At 48.8% G+C, this 21,359-nt stretch overlaps 1 protein-coding gene across 8 annotated transcripts in view; it reads left to right on the forward strand.

Annotated features, from left to right (window-relative positions):
- The window catches only part of MARK2 (microtubule affinity regulating kinase 2), a 251,027-nt gene that overhangs the window by 134,950 nt on the left and 94,718 nt on the right, over positions 1-21,359 (forward strand). For all 8 annotated transcript variants that reach the window (XM_082269944.1, XM_082269939.1, XM_082269943.1 and 5 more), the window contains exon 2: positions 8,718-8,909. In XM_082269944.1, coding sequence (XP_082126070.1) covers positions 8,718-8,909 — 192 coding nt within the window. The remainder of the gene's footprint in view (positions 1-8,717; positions 8,910-21,359) is intronic.

A 21,359-nucleotide genomic window follows, 5' to 3' on the forward strand; every position in this document is an offset into this window, starting at 1 on the left:
CTGTACATTGGGGTTCAGTCTAGATCTGTCAGAAAAACTGACCGATGGAGTCAGACTGAATATGAAAGGGCCCTTCCTCTAACAATGTTTGCATTCCGTAAGTAGCTGTGGAACAATGCTGTAATGTTCTCTTGTTATGCATTTTCATTGCTTTTATTTAGGCCCCTTTCACACTTGTGTGACTTTAATTGCACGATTTTGCCGCGATTTTGATGTGAGTTTGACTGGGCTTGAATGTCTTTGGACCTCAAAACGCATCAAAATCGCGCCAAAGTAGTGCAGGGACTACTTTGAAGTCGTGCGACTTCAAGTCGCACAAATATGACTGGTGCTCATTGGAAATATTGGAGAATGACCTGTCATGCAATTTTTGCAGTCCCAAATCGCCTGACAAGTCGCACAAGTGTGAAAAGGGCCTAAGGGTCCTTCCACACTGGCCAACTCCAAAATTGTGCAATTTTCAGTGCAACTTTGGAGGTCTGACTTTGGAGGTCTGACTTTGGAGGTCTGACTTTGGAGGTCTGACTTTGGAGGTCTGACTTTGGAGGTCTGACTTTGGAGGTCTGACTTTGGAGGTCTGACTTTGGAGGTCTGACTTTGGAGGTCTGACTTTGGAGGTCTGACTTTGGAGGTCTGACTTTGATACGACTTTGAGCCCCCCGTTCACACCGGTGCGATTTGTCATGTGATTTGACAGTTCCAAATCACATGACGAGTCAGTCCCCATTGTTGGCAATGGAACCGTTCAAATAGCCGTGACTCAGAAACCTTTTCCTGCACTACTTTTTGCCGATTTCATTGCGACTTGCATAAACTTCAGTTTAATCAAAGTCGCAAGCCGCAATTAAATCCGAGGTGCAAATTGCACTGATCTGCATGCATCTTCTGTAGCGCAATTTCAAAGCCGCACCACTGTGAACCTAATCTTACACTCCGGCATTGAAGTCATGTCAAAGTCGGCTCGAAGTAGTGCAGGAGCCTTTTTTCTGAAGTCGCGGCCACTTCAGTAGTGTCAATTGGAACGGCTATCCTAGAGATGCATTGCATTTCACATGTCCTGCGACTTTGGGTCTCACACGTCCGAGCCTAAGTCGCACAAGTGTGAAAGGAGCCTTAAAGTGATTGTAAATGCTAGATTTTTGAACTTCAGGTTTAGGCCCCTTTCACACATGTGGACTGTTCGTTGGATCAGTTCAGTCATGTTTTTTTCAGGCAAAAATGGACCGTTTGTCTGTTTACATCTGTTTTTCAACCCGAAAAATAGGGGTTCGATCCGTTCCAAAAAATAGACGTTAAAGGAAGCAGATGTTAATAGATGATCATCCATTTACATGCGTTTTTCCATGGAGATGCGTTGACGTCTCTTTTTCATACGTCAACAGATGGATGAAAAGCAGACAAACGGTCCACATGTGTGAATGGGGCCTTCTACTTACCTGCTCTCTGCAGTCCTGAACTTCCTGTTCTTGGATCCCCCGGCAGCGTTTTTGGCTTCTCTTGTTGGTGTGCCACCATAGGTAGCAGCTTCCTATAGTGGCACACCTGCGGGCTCGCTCCTGAGCTGCACTGCCTGCGTCTATAGACAGACAGTGCGACAAGGCCTCACTCCCTTCTCGTGGGATTTGACAGACCGTCAAGCCTGTGAGAGAGCCGGGAGGAGGAAGAGAGTTTACAGACGAGCACAGTGTAACTCTAAGGGGGGGGGGGGGATGAAGGGGGCGATACCTAATTTTTTACTTTTAGGGCCGGTTCACACTCTCACGAGTGCGGAGATCGCATGTAATTCGGAGCGCACTGCTCCTTCATTACATGCGATCGGATGTGCGGATGCGAATTCAGCCATACACTTTGTATGGCTGAAATTCGCACTGCACCCGCACAAAAGACGCACAGGACCCTTTTTTCCAGCCGCATCAGGATCGGATCGCACAGTGGTTCACACTTGTGCGATCCGATCCTGTGCAAACTGTCAGATCGCACTGCAATATGTGGTCAAACTGGGGGTGTCGTTAACATTTAATTGACACCCCCAGCGTATCGCATATGGCAGTGTGAACTGCCAGGGGTGCGTTTGCGATGCGGGAACAGGCTGCGAATTTGCAGCCTTCCCGCATCGCACAAGTGTGAACCGGGACTTAACACAAGGAATGCGTTGGGGTAAAATCACGATTAGGCTTTAGAACCTCTTTATAGCTCGAAGAGCACTGCTGATATCTTTTTGTCCTTTGGACTTACTGTACTACAATGTAGTTTCTATGTATAGGAGAGAACTTTAGACATGGGAATGCACGTGTGGTCACCTAAATACTCTTCATATCTCTCTCTGAGATATCCAATGCAGTTAGGAGCCGGTTCACACCAGAATGTGATGCAGGAAAGCCGTGTTCTGTGTGCGTTTCCCACACCATATTCAAAACGCGCTGCGCATAATATATGGCCTGCTTAACTGAAAGTACTGCAATCCCTTTGTTGCTGATATCTGTGAGATGATTTCACTGAGTTCCCTTTTAGTGGTTAACCATCTGCAAACCTCTATGTTCAATACAGTAAGAACCGTATGGAAGAGCAAGTTTGTAAAAATATGAGGTGTGGTTGTGGGTGTTAAATATAATCGTATTCACTCACCGGCCACTTTATTAGGTACACATTGCTAGTACCGGGTTGGACCCACTTTTGTCTTCAGAACTGCCTTAATTCTTCATGGCGTAGATTCAACAAGGTGTTGGAAACATTCCTCAGATTTTGGTCCATAGTGACATGATAGCATCAGGCAGTTGCTGCAGATTTGTCGGCTGCACATCCATGATGCGATTCTCCCATTCCACCACATCCCAAAGGTGCTCTATTGGATTGATATCTGGTGACTGTGGAGGCCATTGGTACAGTGACCTCATTGTGATGTTCAAGAAACCAGTGATGAGATGATTTGAGCTTTGTGACATGGTGCATTATCCTGCTGGAAGGAGCCATCAGATGTTGGGTACACTGTAGTCATAAAGGGATGCACATGGTCAGCAACAATACTCAGGTAGGTCGTGGTGTTTAAACTCAATTGGTGCTATGGGACCCAAAGTGTGCCAAGAAAATATCCCCCACACTATTACACCACCACCGCCAGCCTGAACCGTTGATACAAGGCAGGATGGACCCATGCTTTCATGTTGTTTACCCCATATTCTGACCCTACCATTTGAATGTCGCAGCTGAAATTGAGACACCTCAGACCAGGCAATGTTTTTTTCCAATCTTCTGTTGTCCAATTTTGGTGAGCCTGTGCGTATTGTAGTCAGTTTCCTGTTCTTAGCTGACAGGAGGGGCACCCGGTGTGGTCTTCTGCTGCTGTAGCCCATCTGCTTCGAGGTTTGATGTGTTATGCATTCAGCAATGGTATTCTGCATACCTTGGCTGTAATGAGTGGTTATTTGAGGTACTGTTGCCTTTCTGTCATCTTGAACTAGTCTGCCCATTCTCCTCCGAGCTCTGACATCAGCAAGGCATTTTCATCCACACAACTGCCGCTCACTGGATATTTTCTATTTTTCGGACCATTCTCTGTAAACCCGAGAGATAGTTGTGCTTGAAAATCCCAGATGATCAGCAGTTTTTGAAATACTTGAACCAACCTATCTGGCACCAACAACCATGCCATGTTCAAAGTCCTCTAAATCCCCTTTCCTCCTCATTTCTGATGCTTAATTTGAGCTTCAGCAAGTCATCTTCACCACCATGTCTAGATGCCTAAATGCATTGATTAGCTGCCATGTGATTGGCTGATTAGCAATTTGTATTACCAAGCAATTGAACAGGCGTACCTAATAGTAAAGTGGCCGGTGAGTGTATATAAAATGTTAGAGCTGCACGTTAAAAAATCGCGATCTTGATTCACCCCCGAACCATCTTAACAGCATGTCCTTGATTCTTACGGAGCTGCTCTCTTCTCACTCACAGCTGTCAAAAGAAAAAAAAAAAAGAGCCCAGGCCAATGTTTACCAACATTGTTAAGGCTGCTAGATGACTATAAACACATTGCTTTACAATGTATCATTTCCTTCTTTTAGATCAAAGGAATAAACTTCAGTCTGTAATGGCACTTTTCCACTGCAAGTACCGGCTCGTACCAGGTCGGCTCTACTCGGCCCTGCTTGGCCTGGTTTGCTTTTCCACTGCTGGTACTGCATGGTATAGTGTCGGAACGGTTCGGTACGGTACGGTACGGTATAGGTTTGCTTTTCCACTAAAGTAGTACTAAGTTAAGTGGGTGGGATAACAACGTGGTGGGTGGGATTCTCTGATCAATCAGTGGCTAGTAGTGACTGCATGCAAAGGATTGTGGGATATGGTACCAGTTTGGTACCTGTTGGAACCACAATCGAGTAGGTACTGTTTTTCAGGGCCGTACCGTTCGGTTCCATGCAGTGGAAAAGCAAACCTATACCGTACCGTACCGAACCGTTCCGACCCTATACCATGCGGTACCAGCAGTGGAAAAGCACAAAAGCAGGCCGAACTGGTACGGTTCCATGCAGTGGAAAAGCGCCAATAAGTGAAGGCAGTTTACCTTTTAAAGACTAAGGCCCCTTTCACACAGGCGGACCGTTCAGATCCGCCTGTCTGTTTTTTTTGGCGGATCTGAACGGATGCCCCATGCATCTCTATGGGGCATCGGATGTCAGCGGAGACATGTCCGCTGACATCCGATCCGTCAAATTTGGACGGATGGAAATCCTATTTTCCATCCATCCAGCGGATCGGATTGGATGGGATGGGATGAGAATGGACAGACGGTCCGTTCTCATCCGATTCCCCCATAGAGAACAGCGGGACCTGACAGCTGTGTCTCTGGCTCTCTGCACACAGCGCGGAGACAGAGCTGCCATCCGCCTGCTCAGCGGAGGATGGGCGGATCGATCTCCCGCTGAGAAAAAAGGAGTCTGCCGACAGACTCTACAGTGTGAAAGGGGCCCAAGTGAAAATCAGTTTTTTTTGCAAGAAAATTACTTAGAACCCCCAAACATATACTTATATATATGTATATGTGTGTGTGTGTGTGTGTATGTGTATATGTATATGTATATGTATATATATATATATATATATATAATATAATAATTTTTTGCAGAAGCCCTAGGGAATGAAATGGCGATCGTTGCAATCATTGTCACACTGTATTTGCGAGTTTTTTGGAAAAAAAATACACTAATGAATTAAAAAAAAAAAAACATTTTTGTATAATGTAAAAGCTGATGTTAGGCCGAGAATCGTGATCTTTATTATAAGCAAAAAAAAAAAATCATGATTCTCATTTTATCCAGAATCATGCAGCTCTATAATATGTATATGATTGAATTCCTAACCTTCTTTTCCAAGCCTATAAGCCAAGACCAAATTTAAAATTGAAAAATAACTAAAACGTTTTAGGAGGCGGGGCATGGAGAGCCATTTCTGCCAGGAGAACACAGTGATTGTTGCTAGCAGCTATATCCGCTGGCAATAATCAACATGCTGAAAATCCGACATGCTGGCTGTACTGAACTCAATAGATGGACGTTGGTACAATCAGCCTGCCCATAGTTGGTTCGAATCTCGGCTGGTCCCTGCTGATCAGGCTGAGATTCAAACCATCTATGGCCAGCTTAAGGCTTCATGTACACTTGGCCATGATTTACGGTGTTTTGCGTTTTGGCCAAGGTAAAAACGTTCCCATCCTGAACGGGATTTTTACGAGGGAGGTTGAACCTCATCTAAGTGCAGCAGCTCCTAAACTCTGCTAAAAGCCTGCGTGTACATTGACACACAGGCTTTTATGGAGTTGAGTTTAAGGGTCCTTTCACACGAACGATTCGATCAGATCCGCCTGTCAGTTTTTCAGGCAGACCTGATCGGATGCTCCATGCATCCCTATGGGGCAGCGGATGTCAGCGGAGACATCTCTGCTGACACCCGCTGCTATCCGATTCCGATCCTGTCCGTGAAATCCAGATGGATAGAAACCCTATTTGCCATCCGTCCAGTGGATCAGATGAGAATGGACAGGCGGTCCGTTCTCATCCGATTCCCCCATAGAGGACAGCGAGGATCTGACAGCTCTGTCTCTGCACACAGAGCGGAGACGGAGCTGTCATCCGCTTGCTCAGCGGGGATCGGCGGATCGATCCCCCGCTGAGCAGAGAACGGACCTCGTCAGACGGCGCATCATGTGAAAGGACCCCAAGAGCTTTAAAAAAAAAAAAAAAATGCCCAAAGCTCCTAGACTCATTTAGGCCCGGTTTCCACTGCTGCGGCTAGAGTCGGGCTACTTCTAGCGCGACTCTGTAGTGTTTACTTGTTCGCGGCTTTCAGTGAGACTTGTCCCTCATTATAGAAGGAAGTCGCACTGAAGTCGGCCCAAAAGTAGTGCACAAACGACTTTTCAAGTTGCCGCAACTCAAGTCGCGGCAGTGAGAACAGGCCAACTAGAAATGAATGACTTTTGACTTGCTGTGCGGCTTGACATGTGTCAAGTCGCACAGCAAGTCGCAACAGTGGAAACGTAGCCTTAGGAGCTGCTAGTGTACAGCTTCAACCTCTGCATGCAGAAGAATCCTGTTCAGGATAGAAATTTCTTGGCCACCAGAAAAACGCAAACCGTGTCAAAACTGAAGCACGACTTTGCTGCGTTTTTCATTTTCCTGCGGTCAAAGTAGGCTGTGTATACATGGTCCCTATTAGTGGTATCAAACTGTTTTTTTTTGACTACACAGAAAATTAGAAGGACCGGTATTGAAACTTTCTTTTCTGATCGTAAATGGGTTTTTTCCTCTCCCCCCCCCCCCCCCCCCCAACTTGTTAAAGTCTATTGACTTCAAAATCAAATGTTAAAGGCATTATTCTTTTTTTTTAGTTTTTGAACACGTTCATCAAGTCATTAAATATACTGATCAGAATTGTTATACAAATGTTTTATACACAGCTTAGGGCTCAGATGAAAGGCAATGCGATTTTATTTTTTTACCTCTGTTCTTGGCTTATGTAGTGCTGTAGATGTTCCCTTTGGGGAGATTTCTTTGGACTTCCTTTCCTAACAACACAACAGGAAAGGAGAAGAAACACCTTTACCAGCTGTCACAGGGCATCTCCTCACACCTATTGTTCAAGTGAAAACTGTACAATTTTAGATTTCCTTTAACGTTTTTACCACAGTGACCCCAGTCACCAAGATGAAATGTGAGAATAACCTCCCAAAACTAGGACAAGTACAGCAATAAAAGCCTAGCAAGAGTTCTAGCCCTTCCCCAGGCTATCCAAAACTGGGAAAAAAGTGCTTCATTTTGGATCCTACAGATAAAAATATTGTACCCAGTGTATAGGTCTGCATAGTTTTCATTTATTTTGTATTTAGCAACCTGCCTGCTTATCTGCAAAAGCGCAAGAGATGAAACGTGGAGGAATTAAAAGCATCAATTAGGGGGTGCAATAATTCATAATAACGTATCAAAATACATTTTCATGATTTTATACCATTACATTTTTGGAGCGTCAGCGGTTGCACTGGGTATAGAAGCTTGCACCCTTGCGCTTTGCTCTTTTTAATTTTTAGGCCTGTGTTTTTTTATTTTTTTTTTATTTGCACCAGCGTTTTTGTAAGTGTAGGCGCACAGATTACGCATTGTGAATGGATGTTGAGAATAACAGACTAAGCATATGTAAGTTATCCTCACAATAATTGATAAAGGTATTTATAGGAAGCATCATGATGATTATGTTCATGTTAACCACACATTTTCAGCAAGATTATATTGTCTGTGGCTGATAAGTATGTCTATATAAGCAATGTTTTGTCTGGTTGTCAGCCAGATATAACAAAAGCTGGTGAGCAATACAATGATAAAGATGGTCCTAAACCATTTGTTATAGGAACACACACTACTTATGGGTGGATAGGTATCATATGGCACTTTTCCACTGCAAGTACCGGCTAGTACCGGCTCGGCTCTACTCGGCCCTGCTTGGCCCGGTTTGCTTTTCCACTACGGTACCGCATGGTATAGTGTCGGAATGGTTCGGTAGGGTACGGTATAGGTTTGCTTTTCCACTAAAGTAGTACTAAAGTTAAGTGGGTGGGATAACAACTGGGTGGGTGGGATTCTCTGACCAATCAGTGGCTAGTAGTGACTGCATGCAAAGGATTGTGGGATATGGTACCAGTTTGGTACCTGTTGGAACCACAATCGAGTAGGTACTGTTTTTTCAGAGCCTTACCGTACCGTTCGGTTCCATGCAGTGGAAAAGCAAACCTATACCGTACCGTACCGAACCGTTCCGACCCTATACCATGCGGTACCGCAGTGGAAAAGCACAAAAGCGTGCCGAGCCGGTACGGTTCCATGCAGTGGAAAAGCGCCAATAGTGATTTAATTACCTCTCTACATTTTTTAGATGCATCAGGGGGAAGAAAACGTTATGTAAACCTTTGGGCCTGTAGTAGAAAACATTCTGCAAGGCTCCATTCTGTATTTTTTATTTATTTATTAAAGGAAACCCATTGGAAAGATTTCCAACCATTGCAGCTCCTCAGTGACGGACCCTTTAGCTTTCTGTTTTATTTCTTTGGAGTGTTTAACTATAAGCCAGGCAAGATCAGATATTTACCTTGACCCACAGGTTTGGAACATTGATGTAAGATCTATGTGTAATAGTCGATGTAAGTTGCAATAATCCTCTTTCCTATTTCTCTGCAGCCTGCAGTGGGTCAAACGGACTCGAAGACGAGCAGTGGTAACAGCAAGCCCAATATGCTAAGAGGTCGCCCTTCGATACCAACTTCAGCAGATGAGCAGCCACATATTGGGAACTATCGTCTCCTCAAAACTATCGGCAAGGGCAATTTTGCCAAGGTTAAGCTAGCGCGCCATGTTTTAACTGGAAAGGAGGTGAGACACTACAAAAGACATGGATTTGTATTTTTTTTTTATTTAATAATGTAGAACTAAAGGCAAAACTTTTTTTTTTTTTTTTTTTGGATGGAGTAAGGGAGGGTTATGCCCCGTCAGGTTTTTTTTGTTTTTGTTTTTTTGCCATCTGTGTGCCAATGGGGGGAGATTTACCTTCACTTTCTGTCCCATAGCCAAAACAGTGAGACGAAATCCCTGTAAATTAAGGGAATTGCTTGGGGCTAGAACTAGTGTCCCGCTGGAAGATTTCCCCGCTGTTTTATTTTTCTGGGGACAACCCAAAATTTGAATTTTCCATTACTTTCAATGACGATGGTAAACGGGACAAATGGAGAGGGTGAATCTTCCTAACATGGGCACAGACGGCAGTAAACCTGACTGGTATTGTGATGCCTCTCGACTTTGTCCAAAACTAAAAAAAAAAGTTATACTTTAAAGCTATTTATATAGCACTGTCAATTTCTGTAGCACATTACATTCACATCATCCATATGGGTTTTTGGAACCTAGATTATGTGTGCTATATGTCCATGTCCATGTCCCTGTATGTGTGCATATATCACAACATTCTTACTTTGTAGCCATGGACTCTTATGTACAGTAGAACATATAAATGAAACATAATTACATTTCTCTTTAGTTCATTGATGGACACAGCTTGTGATTCTTCTTAACCATTGGGTTATACTGCCCCCTACAGGAGTAGAACACTAGGCAGGGAAAAGCTTGACTACGCCTATGGGGAGTCCAAGGGGGTATATACCCACTCTCCGCTATAGGGACTCAGTTTTTTTTTTTTTCTGCCTAGTCAGGAGTAAGGACCTAGTTCCTTGCTGGTATCTCTGGTCCTGGCAACTTTTTTCATCTTAAATGGATTTTATTTCCTCTTTTCTTTTTTGTCCCTGTAAGAACTATAATCAAATGCCGTACCGGGCGACAAACTGGATAATATAGATCATTAGGGCCACCCCAGTGTGGCCAGCGAGCACGTGCAGACCGCAGCTCTGCGCTAGGTCAGCGGCGACATAGCCCCACTGGACTGGAGCTGGCCTGCGAGTTAAACGTCTCGTGAGGACGCATACGAACTGGATTCGGCCTGAGTGACTGCGTTTCCTTCTGGCCGACAGCACCCACATTGTGATGGAGCGGTGTCCTGTCTGGAGCTGTGCCCATCCTGTTCCTGGTATGTTAAGTAGCTGTCCCCCCACTACCCCTGGTGGGTTTTGGGGTGGACATGGCCCCTCCCTGGGATGATCGGACCCCTGGGTTCCCCTTCCTCCCCCCCCCAGCCCATTTAAAATTTTGGTCACTTTGTGTCAGGAATGACATTCCAGCAGACAGAATGGCTCTTCTAGGCAGCTTCCTGTGCACAGGCTAATCTGTATTCCTGTTCATGCTAATAGAAATTGTGCAAGTGCTTGCGAACGCAGATACGCAAATGTTCGTGTGCGAACGCCTATTGCTCATGTGCACGTATCTGTTTCTCGTATTGGCGCCAAGAGGGCCATTTAAACGGAACCTGTGCTGTGCTTCAGTTCGGTCTCGTCTACAGTGTTCCCGTGTGTACCTGCTACCTTTAAATCTGCATCTGACTACTGTTACTGACCCGGCTTGCATTGACTTCTTTTGAACTCTGCCTGCATTTATCCCAGCTTGCCTTTGACCACGCTTCTGCCTACGCATCTGCACCTGATCCGTCTGCCTGTGTATGACCCAGTTTGTCTGACTCTGCTCCAGTCTCTACTCTGCTGGACTGGCTGCTGCTAGCCCCTGCCTATGTGCCACTGGTGTCCATCCGGCATTCCTGCTCTGCTGCAACCTTCTGACGGTCTCAGCCTGCTCCTGTCTCCTGCTCAGTGGTGTCCATACGGCACTCCCGCTCCGCTGCGGTCCACTGACGTTCTTCCCCTGCTTGATCCTTACAGTCCCTTCCGGCACAGCTGCTATCAAGACCAATAGGCACTCGTGCCACTCTGCACTCCTGTGCTATCTGTCTGCTCTATCAGGGGCCCTGAGTCAGAGGTGTAAGAGAGGCCTTCCACGTCGTATCAGGTACGTGACACTGTGGCTCTCTCAGCCCCTGCCCCCCAGGTGAGGTGATGGGTTGGCTTTGCGACATGCTCTTAAGAAGGGGGGCTTTTTGAAGTTGCTGCTGACCGGGTTTTCCTGGTGTGGCTTTGCGGCCTACTCGTCGGAACCTATGTGAGGCGGCCCCTGTGAGGAAGGGTAAAGCCTCTGGCTCCCATTTGGGCATCTGCCTTCCCCTCCGCTGCCCCTGGGTGGTTGGCTCCGCTGGGACTCGCGTCCTAGCGGCCGGGTGCCCTTAAGAATTTAGGCTGCGACTTGCGGCCTACTGGGCCATGTGGCAGAGTCAGGCGCCGCCGTTAGGGTGCGGCCTCAGTGCGTGTAGCTGAAGCCCCCACTCTTCCTTTGGGCATCTGCCAGGCTGAGGATCCATGCAATTGTGGCTGGGCCCCCACAAAAATTTAGGCCAGGGCCTGCTGGGCCATATGGTAGGTTTGGCACCTCCCTTGGACAGGGTGGCGCTTCATTTTTAATAAGTCTTGCCACCATTATTGTGTGGTGCACCTGCCTTGTTTTAGCGAGGGTACCCTGCCTGCGTGTCCACATCTTGGTGGGCGGCCCCCTTTTAGGGGGGCTATGTCCTATTATTATGTCTTCTTTGGATGACGACCCCCCCCCCCCTTTGTTTTTTGCGGAGTCCAATAGGTGATCCATTTGTCGACCCTTGCCTAGCGTCCCCTTTGCGGGATCGCAGTCGGCGGCCCACCCTAATTATGTTTTTGGGGTGAGCTCAGTATATAGCAACACTACTGGATTTGCGTCCAGGCACCGAGTGCTCAGGTAGTGCGGATGATTCCTCTGCTCCTCTAGCCGCGCTTAAATAGGCGCTGGTGAATGCACTGTTTGTGTCAATACGTGGAACTTTAAAAATGGAGGTTGCGGCTGATGCTGCGTCGGAAGCACCGGTTCCTTTTGGCACCCACAGGCCCTCCAAAGCGGCGAAGGTGTTCCTCTTACTGCTTACCTTGACAACATTGTCACAAAAAGTGGGGTTTTCCAAAACACAATGAGGATTTACTGCGTAAACAGTGGACAGTCCCACCTGTAGTGGACTCGCTGGTTTCCAGGTCAAATTGAGTTACCTTCATCCTGATTGATTACAGGTCCAGCGAATAGGAGAGTGGATGCTCTGGCCTGCCATGTGCACTGTGGCTGGTTTGGCAATTAGGCTGGTAATTACTATTGCCCTGGTGCAGCGAACTCGAGTGGGCTACGTTTTTATGCCGAGACCTGGTGGGAGAATAGTTCACCACGTCTTTGCAGAGCTGGTGGATCTGGTGGTCCAGGGGCTACAGTTTGTGATGCCTCTTTGGATGCGGCTCCTTTGATTCTAGGCTGTCTGTATCAGCAGTGGTCCTTTTAGCATATTGTCTGACTGAAATGCTGGTCTGCGGACTAGACTTTTAGAAAGGGCTTATCTGATCTCCCTCTTGTAGGGGTTTGCCGTTTTGGATCTTCCCTGGATGACATTAAGGTTCTCACGGGGGGAAGAGTAATCTTCTGCAGGCTACCAAGGGCAAGGAGCCCCGTCGTAGATATGGGCCATTCTCCTCGGCTCCTAAGTGGCCTCTTCGTCTCTCAGGATCTCAAGATTAGGGATCAAAAGTCAGGGTCTCCACCAGAGGTTCCAAGAGGACTCTTTTACAGTCCCCAGGAAGGAACGCAAGGTACGTCCAATTCTGGACCTCGAGGCGCTAAGCTGTTTTGTGCAAGTACAGAAGTTCTGCATTAAGTCCATTCACATGGTAGTGGTTTCCTTACATCAGGGGGATTTCTTCTTGCAAGGACGACCGAACCGCTGGGTGAGCCGGAACTGTGTAGATGATGACAGCAGGGAACCAGGCATAAGGGAGAAGGATCTTATGTGCCAAAAGCAGACCGGACCAGCCGGTAAGGTGGCGTGGCTTCCTCCCACCCGATAGTGTGGCTGCTCGCACTGAAGCAGTGTAGACGTGCCGCGGAGCCGCCAACCAGAGGTGCCCGCTCCCTCCTCCACCTTAAATGTTCAGGTTGCTGTTCCTCCCATGACTTTGACAAAGCACAGCAGTGCGAAACATGTCGTCACGGCAACCCTGATGTTTTCCAGGCCAGGTCCCGACGCTTGCTAACGCCGCTTACGAGTAGCGGCCTCCGCTGTGGATACCTCTGGTTGGCGGCTCCGCGGCACGTCTACACTGCTTCAGTGCGAGCAGCCACAATATCGGGTGGGAGGAAGCCACGCCACCTTACCGGCTGGTCCGGTCTGCTTTTGGCACATAAGATCCTTCTCCCTTATGCCTGGTTCCCTGCTGTGATCATCTACACAGTTCCGGCTCACCCAGCGGCTCGGTCATCCTGTGACCCCCAGCAACGCCACAGATCTGGTTTGGAATACATTCTATTATGTTTTAATCATCACTATATATAATTTTTATAAATAAACTTTTCAAGGTTTTCCATCAAGCCTGCCTGAGTTACATTGTAGACTATGTACCGTGGGATAGCGCTGCTGCCCCTCCCCCCCCCCCCCCCCCCATTCACTGACTTATGCTGAATCAGCATTAATTAGCAGCAGCACCACACGGTAATTTGACTTTATTCATTCCTGAGAGTGAGAGATATCACAGTTAGCGCTGGAAGTCCCTTTGTTGTTTGATCTTCTTGCAAGGACACCTACCTGCACATTCTAATATGTGCTGGTCGCCAGTGCTTCCTCCATTTTGCTGTGGACGAGGAGCATTATCAGTTTGTAGTGCGGACCTTTGGGCTCACCTCGGGTCCTCACAGGAGTTTTGACCCTGGTGCTGGCATTTGAGTCAGCGGGGGATCGCTGTACTGGGGTACCTGGACGATCTTCTGCGAGGGGAATGTGACTGCTCTGATGGGCTACTGGAGATTGCTCTACCAACTCTTGAGGGAGTTTGGTGGGATCCTGAACATTCAGAAGTCTGCTTTGGGTCTGTCCACAAGGTATGGCCTATCTGGGTCAGACTCTGCCTCAGAGTGTTTCTTCCTCTGGAAAAACTCCAGACATTGCAGGAGGCAATTCAGCTTCTGTTCTGGGCTTGCATGCGTGTGCTGGGCCTGATGGTGTCCACCCTTGAGGCCGTCTGTTTGCACAGTTCCACACAAGATCTCTGCTAAAGAGATTCTGGTGAAATGGGACAAGGTTCCACGTTCTCTATATATATAGGTGGTTTCGCTCTCTGGCACTTCAACAGGGAAAATCCTTCTCCTTTACTGGACAGTTGTCTCCACGGATGCCAGCCTGTCCAGGTGGGGAGGCGTTCTCTGCACAGACGTGCTCGGGGTCTGAAATCTGGCAGAGCCCAAACTGCCGATTAGTGTACTGGAACTCAGAGCGTTCAGACTTTGTCTGGCTCATTGGACAATCATCTTCAGGGCTGTCCGGTACGAATTCAATCGGACAATTCCACAACCCTGGTCTGTCAATAACCAAGGGGGCACAAGAAGTGTCCTGGTGACTTGGTAAGTAGCCGGGATTCTAAGGTGGGCTTACTGATTTTGGTTCGAGCTCTCTCAAACTTCTGCCAGGACTCTTGTGCAGGATTCAGGCAGAAGGGTTTCCGGTCATTCTAGTGGCTCCAGACTGGTCTCGCCAGTCTTGGTATGCCGATCTGGAACGGCGGGTTGCCGATGCTCCTTGGGGACTTCCTCTCAGGGAGGATCTGCTGTCCCAAGGACCAATCTTCCATCCTGCCTTACAGTTGCTGGCTTTAATCGCTTGGCTGTTGAACGCAAGGTGCTGAAGGGTGGAGGTTTGTTTTAATCGGTGATTCCTACACTGTTAAAAGCTTGGAAATCTGCCTCTAGGAAGATCTACCATCGTACGTGGAAGACGTACATTGCATGGTGTGAGTCTCTTAGGGTTCATCCTCGCTCCTTCTCGGTGGATCGGATCTTAACCTTCCTTCAACGGGTTGTTGAATAAAAATTGGCCTGGAGTACCATGAAGGACAAGGTATTGGGTTTTGGCGTTTTTTTACCTATGACCTTTGGCCACACACACTCCTTGGTGCGTACCTTTTCTTCAGGGTGTCCGATATTTGGTTCCTTCAATGCAGGGTCTGTTGCCGCCCTGGAATCTTAATGTGGTGCTTTCAGCTCTACTGAAGCTTCTCTTTGAAAATATTCGGGAGGTTTCCCTGCTTATGTTGCCCCAGAAGGTGGCCCTCTTTGGTGGCCATCATCTCTGCATGCAGGGTGTTGGCACTGACGGCATTATCCTGTTGTTCACCTTATGGTGTTTCACAAGAATAAGGTGGTGCTTTGCCTGTCATTCCTTCCTAAGGTGGTGTCTAACTGTCATTTGACTCAAGACATTGTGTTGCCTTCCCTGTGTCCCAGGCCTGAACATCTGAAGGAAATTGCCTTGCATGTCTTGGATGTGGTCTGGCCAATTAGGGTGTACCTGGCAGCTACGGAGTCTATTAGGAAGTCAGACTCTCTATTTGCGCTCACGGACAGACCTCACAAAGCGTTGTCTGCTTCTTCTGCGACCATTTCCAGATGGATCCGACAGATGGTGGTTCAGGCCTAATGCATCAAGGGTCAGGTTCCCTCCTTTCCCAGTTTAGACGCACTCTCCTAGGGTGCCTATTGTCTCCTGGGAATCAAGCATGCTCTTCCAGCATTTGTGACGCAGGTTTTGCAAGGCGGCCACCTAGTCGTTGGCGCACACTTTTACAAGGTTTTTTGTAAAGTGGTTGTGTTGGCATTTGCGGATGCTTGTTTGGCCGCAAGGTTTTGCAGGCTGCTGTTCAGAGAACCTGGTCCTCTTTGAGCGTGTATTGTTTTTCAGGTTAGCTCCAGTTGTTTATGGTTGAGATCTGTTCCCTGGTTGGCTATGGCTAACCTTGGGAATTTTTTTACGATGTTTTCCCACCCCTCATTTTTAACATTGCTTTGGGACGTCCCAATTGTTAAGAAGAATCCGGAGCTGTGTCCGTCAGTGAACAAAAGAAATAATGGGATTTCTCTATCATTCTTTGACGGACGCAGTCTCTGATGCATATCAGTAGGGTTATACTGCCCCCTACAGGATTAGGACACTAGGCAGAAAAAAAGATTTGGCTATGCCTATGGGCAGTCCCAGAGGGTACTCTTCCTGCATAGGATGTCAGTTTTATTCTGCCTAGTTAGGCGTAAGGACCTAGTTCCTTGCTGGGATCTCTGGTCCTGGCAAAGTTTTTTTTTCTAGATTTTTTTTTTTCAGTTTGCTTTTTCTCCGGATATTTTTTCCTGTGAGATCTACAAGCAACTATGCTGGATCTGGGCGACGGGCTGGATGTATAGATCCAGTGGTCACCGCAGCCGGCCAGCGCGCGCAGACCTTGGCTCCGCACTGGGTCAGCCGCGACACAGTCCCACTGGATAGGGACTGGCCCGTGAGTTAAACGTCTTGCCAGGTCGTATGCGGCCAGGTCTAGGCCCGAGTCGTAGCGTTCCTATTTTGCTGACATCCCCCCCACTTCGGCGGAGAGGGGTTCTGTCAGGAGATGGAACCCGCCTGTTATGGTATGGTGAATAAATGTTCCCCCCCCCCCTCTCCTGATGGATTTTGGGGTGGACGCCGGCCCCTCCCTGGGATGGTCGGAACCTCACATTCCCGGGTTCCCCTCTGTCATGCCACGCACCCCCCCTTCTACCTTCTCCCCCCCCCACCTCACACTGAGGGCTATTGGGCCTACTCCTGGGGGCTGGGACCGTGCTCCGGGCCAAGTGTGCGGGCGGGGGGGTGCGCCGCCTGCGCCAGATGAACGTTCAAGCTTGTGGGGGGTTCTACCTGTTTCTCCAGGGCCCACCTGCCGATCGATCCCGTTTTTGGAGTCTGGGGGTCCCCAAGAGGGTCCTCAGCTGCTCTGCAGGCTGCGCAGGGCTGCCATTTTCTTGTAGCCTCATGTGCTGAGGAGATAGACGGGCATCTTGGTACACCCGGCATGGCCATTTTGCGATGGTTCTCTTTATAGGAATCAGAATGGGATTTCTGTGGGTGGAGCCCCTCCCTGTACCTTGGGCTGTTTCTCAGATCCTTCCTTCTTTGGATCGAGCTGCTGCTGACACGTGCTGTGCTGACGTTCTGGGCCTCCTGCTGCATCTGGGTACAGTGAGTCTGGGGGTCTCTCTCTCTGTTGGGGGTCTCCATTGCACTTGCCTAACCTTCAAGGGGCGCTGTAGCGCGGGACTTTTTTTTTCTTTTTGTGTCACTTTTTTTAGCCTTTGCTGACAGGTTCCCCTGGTGCAACATGGACCCTACAGACCTTGTGTCCCCACCTGACCCCCTCGGGGAGGCTGCAGGGCCCTCCGGACCCCAGCTATCTACAGATGCAATTTCGGCAGTCCTGGAAGCGTTTGTGTCCTGGGTAGAGGTAGCTTTTAAAGGGCGAGGTGCTAAGAAACTCCCTCCGCCTACCCCTGCCCCATCTGATGTCTCAGGTTTTGAGTCTGATTCAGCCACCGCAGACGCGGGTCTCCCTGCCGGGTCCGCTACCTCGCTCCCCGTCTCCTTTGATAGGGTGACATTTCTACCACAACTGCTGCACAGGATAAGGCGCTGGTGGATGCACTATTTGTTTCTGTGTGTGAGACACTAAAATTGGAGGACGCAGCTGCGATTGTAGCGCAGGTTACGTTTGGCACTCACAAGCCATCCAGAGTAGCAAAGGTTTTTCCCTTTCCTGCATGTTTTGACGCTATGCTCAAAAAACAATGGGACCGCCCAAAGCGTTTCTCTGGGGTGCCTAAGCAGATTGCTAGACGCTACCCTTTTGAGGAGTCCCTGATAAAGAAGTGGACTGTGCCACCTACGGTGGACCCTCCGGTCTCCAGGCTGAATAAAGCTACCTTGATTCCAGTGGAGGATTCCCCGTCCTTTAAAGATCAGGAGGATAGGAAGGTGGAGTCTGTGGCCCGTAATATGTCCTCCCTGGCGAGGTCTGCACTGAGACCAGTGTTTACGGTTGCCCTTGTCACGCAAACATTGACTGAATGGGCTAAGTTACTACGCCGTGACCTGGAGGGGAGACAAGTACCTCCTGCCTTTTTGAGGAGCTTTTGGACCAGCTGGTGCAGGGGCTGCAATTTGTTTGCGATGCCGCACTGGACACTGCTCCCATATTGGGCCGACTGTCTGTTTCGGCAGTGGTCCTCCGGCGTATACTTTGGCTAAAGTGCTGGTCTGTGGATCAGACTTCAAAGAAGGCCTTGACTGATCTGCCTTTTCAAGGAGATCGCCTGTTTGGAGCTACCCTGAATGACATCATTAAGGGTCTCGCAGTCGGGGAAAGTACCTTTCTTCCACAGGCTAACAAGGGTAAGGACCCTCGTCGTAGACAGGGTGCCTCCTTTTCAGCACACAAGAAGTTTTTCATCCCTCAGGGTCAGTCGATAAGGCAAAGCCCTTCAAGGCTCCCTCGGGCAGTTCCAAGTGACCCTGGTCTGGCAAACAAAATTCTGGTTTCAACAGACCTGCGAACAAGACCACCTCGGCCTGAAGGTTGCGCCCTCACCTGAATCTGGGGTGGGGGGAAGTCTTTGCCGGTTTCCGGACCTGTGGCTATCCCGGATACCAGACGAATTGGTTCAGGTCATACGGTCCGGTTACAAGATCGAGTTTCGATCCGTCCCTCCGGTAAGGTTTTTCCCTTACCCGGATCGTTTGCTGGCCCTCTCTGGGGCAGATCAGCACCTGGTACAACAGGGGGTAATAGTTCTGGTTTCCATGTGCGGAACGTTTTCAGGGTTTTTCTCAAACATGTTCACGGTTCCCAGGAAGGCAGGTAAGGTGCATGCAATCCTGGACCTGAAAGCACTATATTGCTTTGTGCGAGTTCAAAAATTCAAGATGGAATCGGTTCGCACGGTGGTGGCCTCCCTACATCAGGAGAATTTGCTGGCCTTCATAGACATCAGATGTCTACCTTCACATCCCAATTTGTGCATGACACCAACGGTCCCTCTGTTTTGCCATGGGAAAGGATCACTATCAGTTTGTGGCATTGCCCTTTGGTCTGGCTTCTGCTCCTCGGGTCCTCACAAAGGTGTTGGCTCCGATCCTGGCGCTGTTGCGGCAGCAGGGGATAGTGGTCCTGGGTTACCTGGACGATCTGCTTCTCCGTGTGGAGTCTCCTACGGTGCTGGAAACAAATTTGGAAATCACGATGAGAACTTTGGAGGAGTTCGGGTGGATTCTGAACCCTCAGAAGTCGTCCTTGGTCCCTTCCATAAGACTGGGATACCTGGGCCTGACTTTGGACTCGTCCTCGGCCAGGGTGTTTCTTCCTCCAGAAAAACTCCAGACTGCATTTCAGCTGTTGCTGTCCAGCAAATGGTTGTCCCTTCGGACCTGTATGAGAGTTCTGGGACTGATGGTGTCATCCTTCGAGGCGGTCCCCTTCGCTCAATTCCACACAAGGATCCTCCAGAAGGAAATCCTTCCTTCTCAAATGGAGCAAGAATCCAAATTCCCTGGACATTCAGATCCAGCTGAGCCGGGTGACCAAGGAGCCCCTCATCTGGTGGCTTCGGTCCCCGATGCTCAAGCAAGGAAAATCCTTCCTCCCTATATATTGGACAATTGTCACCAGGGATGCAAGTCTGTCCGGGTGGAGGAGTTCTCGGCAGGTTGTTTGCTCAAGGAGCCTGGTCCCTGGAGGAATCCAGGTTACCGATCAATGTTCTGGGGCTGAGAGCGATCCAGCTTTGCCTAGTCCACTGGACTGAGTACCTGCAGGGTTGTCCAGTGTGCATTCAATTGGACAATGTCACGGCCGGGGCTTATGTCAATCACCAAGGGGCACCAAAAGTGTCCTTGTGGCCTTGGAAGTGGCAGGCATCCTTTGTTGGGCAGAGCGATTTGTTCCAGGTCTCTCCGCTGTTCACATTCTAGGGGTGGAAAATTGGCAGGCGGATTATCTGTCGACAGGCCTTGGATGCAGGGGAATGGTCCCTCCATCTGGAGGTGTTCCAGCAGTTGTGCCTTCTTTGGGGCAATCCAGATGTAGATCTGTTGGCATATCGAGTCAACAGAAAAGTACAGAGGTTTGTGGCCTACTCCCGGGACCCTCTAGCAGACGCCCCAGATGCACTACTGGCCCCGTGGGATCAGTATCAGCTGATGTATGTGTTTCCTCCTCTCAAGTTGCTGCCAAGACTTCTAAGCAGGATCAAGGCAGAAGGGATTCCGGTCATTCTTGTGGCTCCGACTGGCCTCACCGAGCTTTGTACGCCGACCTGGTCAGGCTAGTCGCAGACGCTCCTTGGATACTTCCTCTCAGTGAGGATTTACTGTCTCAAGGGCCAATCTTCCATCCTGCTTTACGGTCGCTGGCTTTGACGGCTTGGCTATTGAAAGCCAGGTGCTGAAGGACAGGGGATTGTGTCTGCTTCAGTGATTCCAACTCTGCTTATAGCGGGGAAAGGGACTTCTAGGAAGATTTATCATCGTACGTGGAAGTCGTATATTGCGTGGTGTGAGTCTTTTGTGGCTCCCCCTCACTTGTACTCGGTGGCTTGGATCTTGGCTTTCCTTCAACTGGGAGTTGATCAAAAGTTGGCCTTGAGTACTATCAAGAGTCGGGTTTCAGCCTTGGCAATTTTCTTCCAAAGGCCATTGGCCACCTATTCCCTGGTGCATAACTTCATCCAGGGGGTGCGACACTTGGTACCTCCGGTGCGACCTCCGTTGCCACCTTGGGACCTTAATTTGGTGCTGTCAGTTCTTCAGAAACCTCCTTTTGAAAGTATTCGGGAGATTCCCCTGCTTACCTTATCTCAGAAGGTGGCCTTCTTGGTGGCTATCACTTCTGCACGCAGGGTGTCGGAACTGGCGGCGTCCTGTCGTTCTCCCTACCTGGTATTTCACAGGAATACAGTGGTACTTCGTCCGGATCCATCCTGCCTTACGAAGGTGGTTTCCAGTTTTCACTTAAATGAAGACATCGTGTTACCTTCTTTGTGTCCTAAGCCAAAACATACTAAAGAATTTGCGCTGCATACTCTGGATGTGGTTCGGGCAATCAGGGTGTACTTGGTGACTACTGAGTCTTTTCGAAGGTCAGATTCGCTTTGTACTCATGGATGGTCCAAAGAAAGGGCTGCCTGCGTCTGCTGCGACTATTTCCAGATGAATCAGACAGACAGTTGTGCAGGCTTATTCAATTAAGGGTCAGGTTCCACCTTTCCCTGTTAAGGCGCATTCTACTCAGGCGCTTAGTGCTTCCTGGGCTTTTCGCCATCAGGCATCTGTGCTTCAGGTTTGCAAGGTGGCTACCTGGTCGTCTGTTCACACCTTTACCAAATTTTACAAGGTGGATGTTCTGGCATCTGCAGATGCCTCTCTTGGCT

The sequence above is a fragment of the Pelophylax lessonae genome (assembly GCF_965119305.1).
Source record: "Pelophylax lessonae genome assembly, chromosome: 10".
Lineage (NCBI taxonomy): Eukaryota > Metazoa > Chordata > Amphibia > Anura > Ranidae > Pelophylax > Pelophylax lessonae.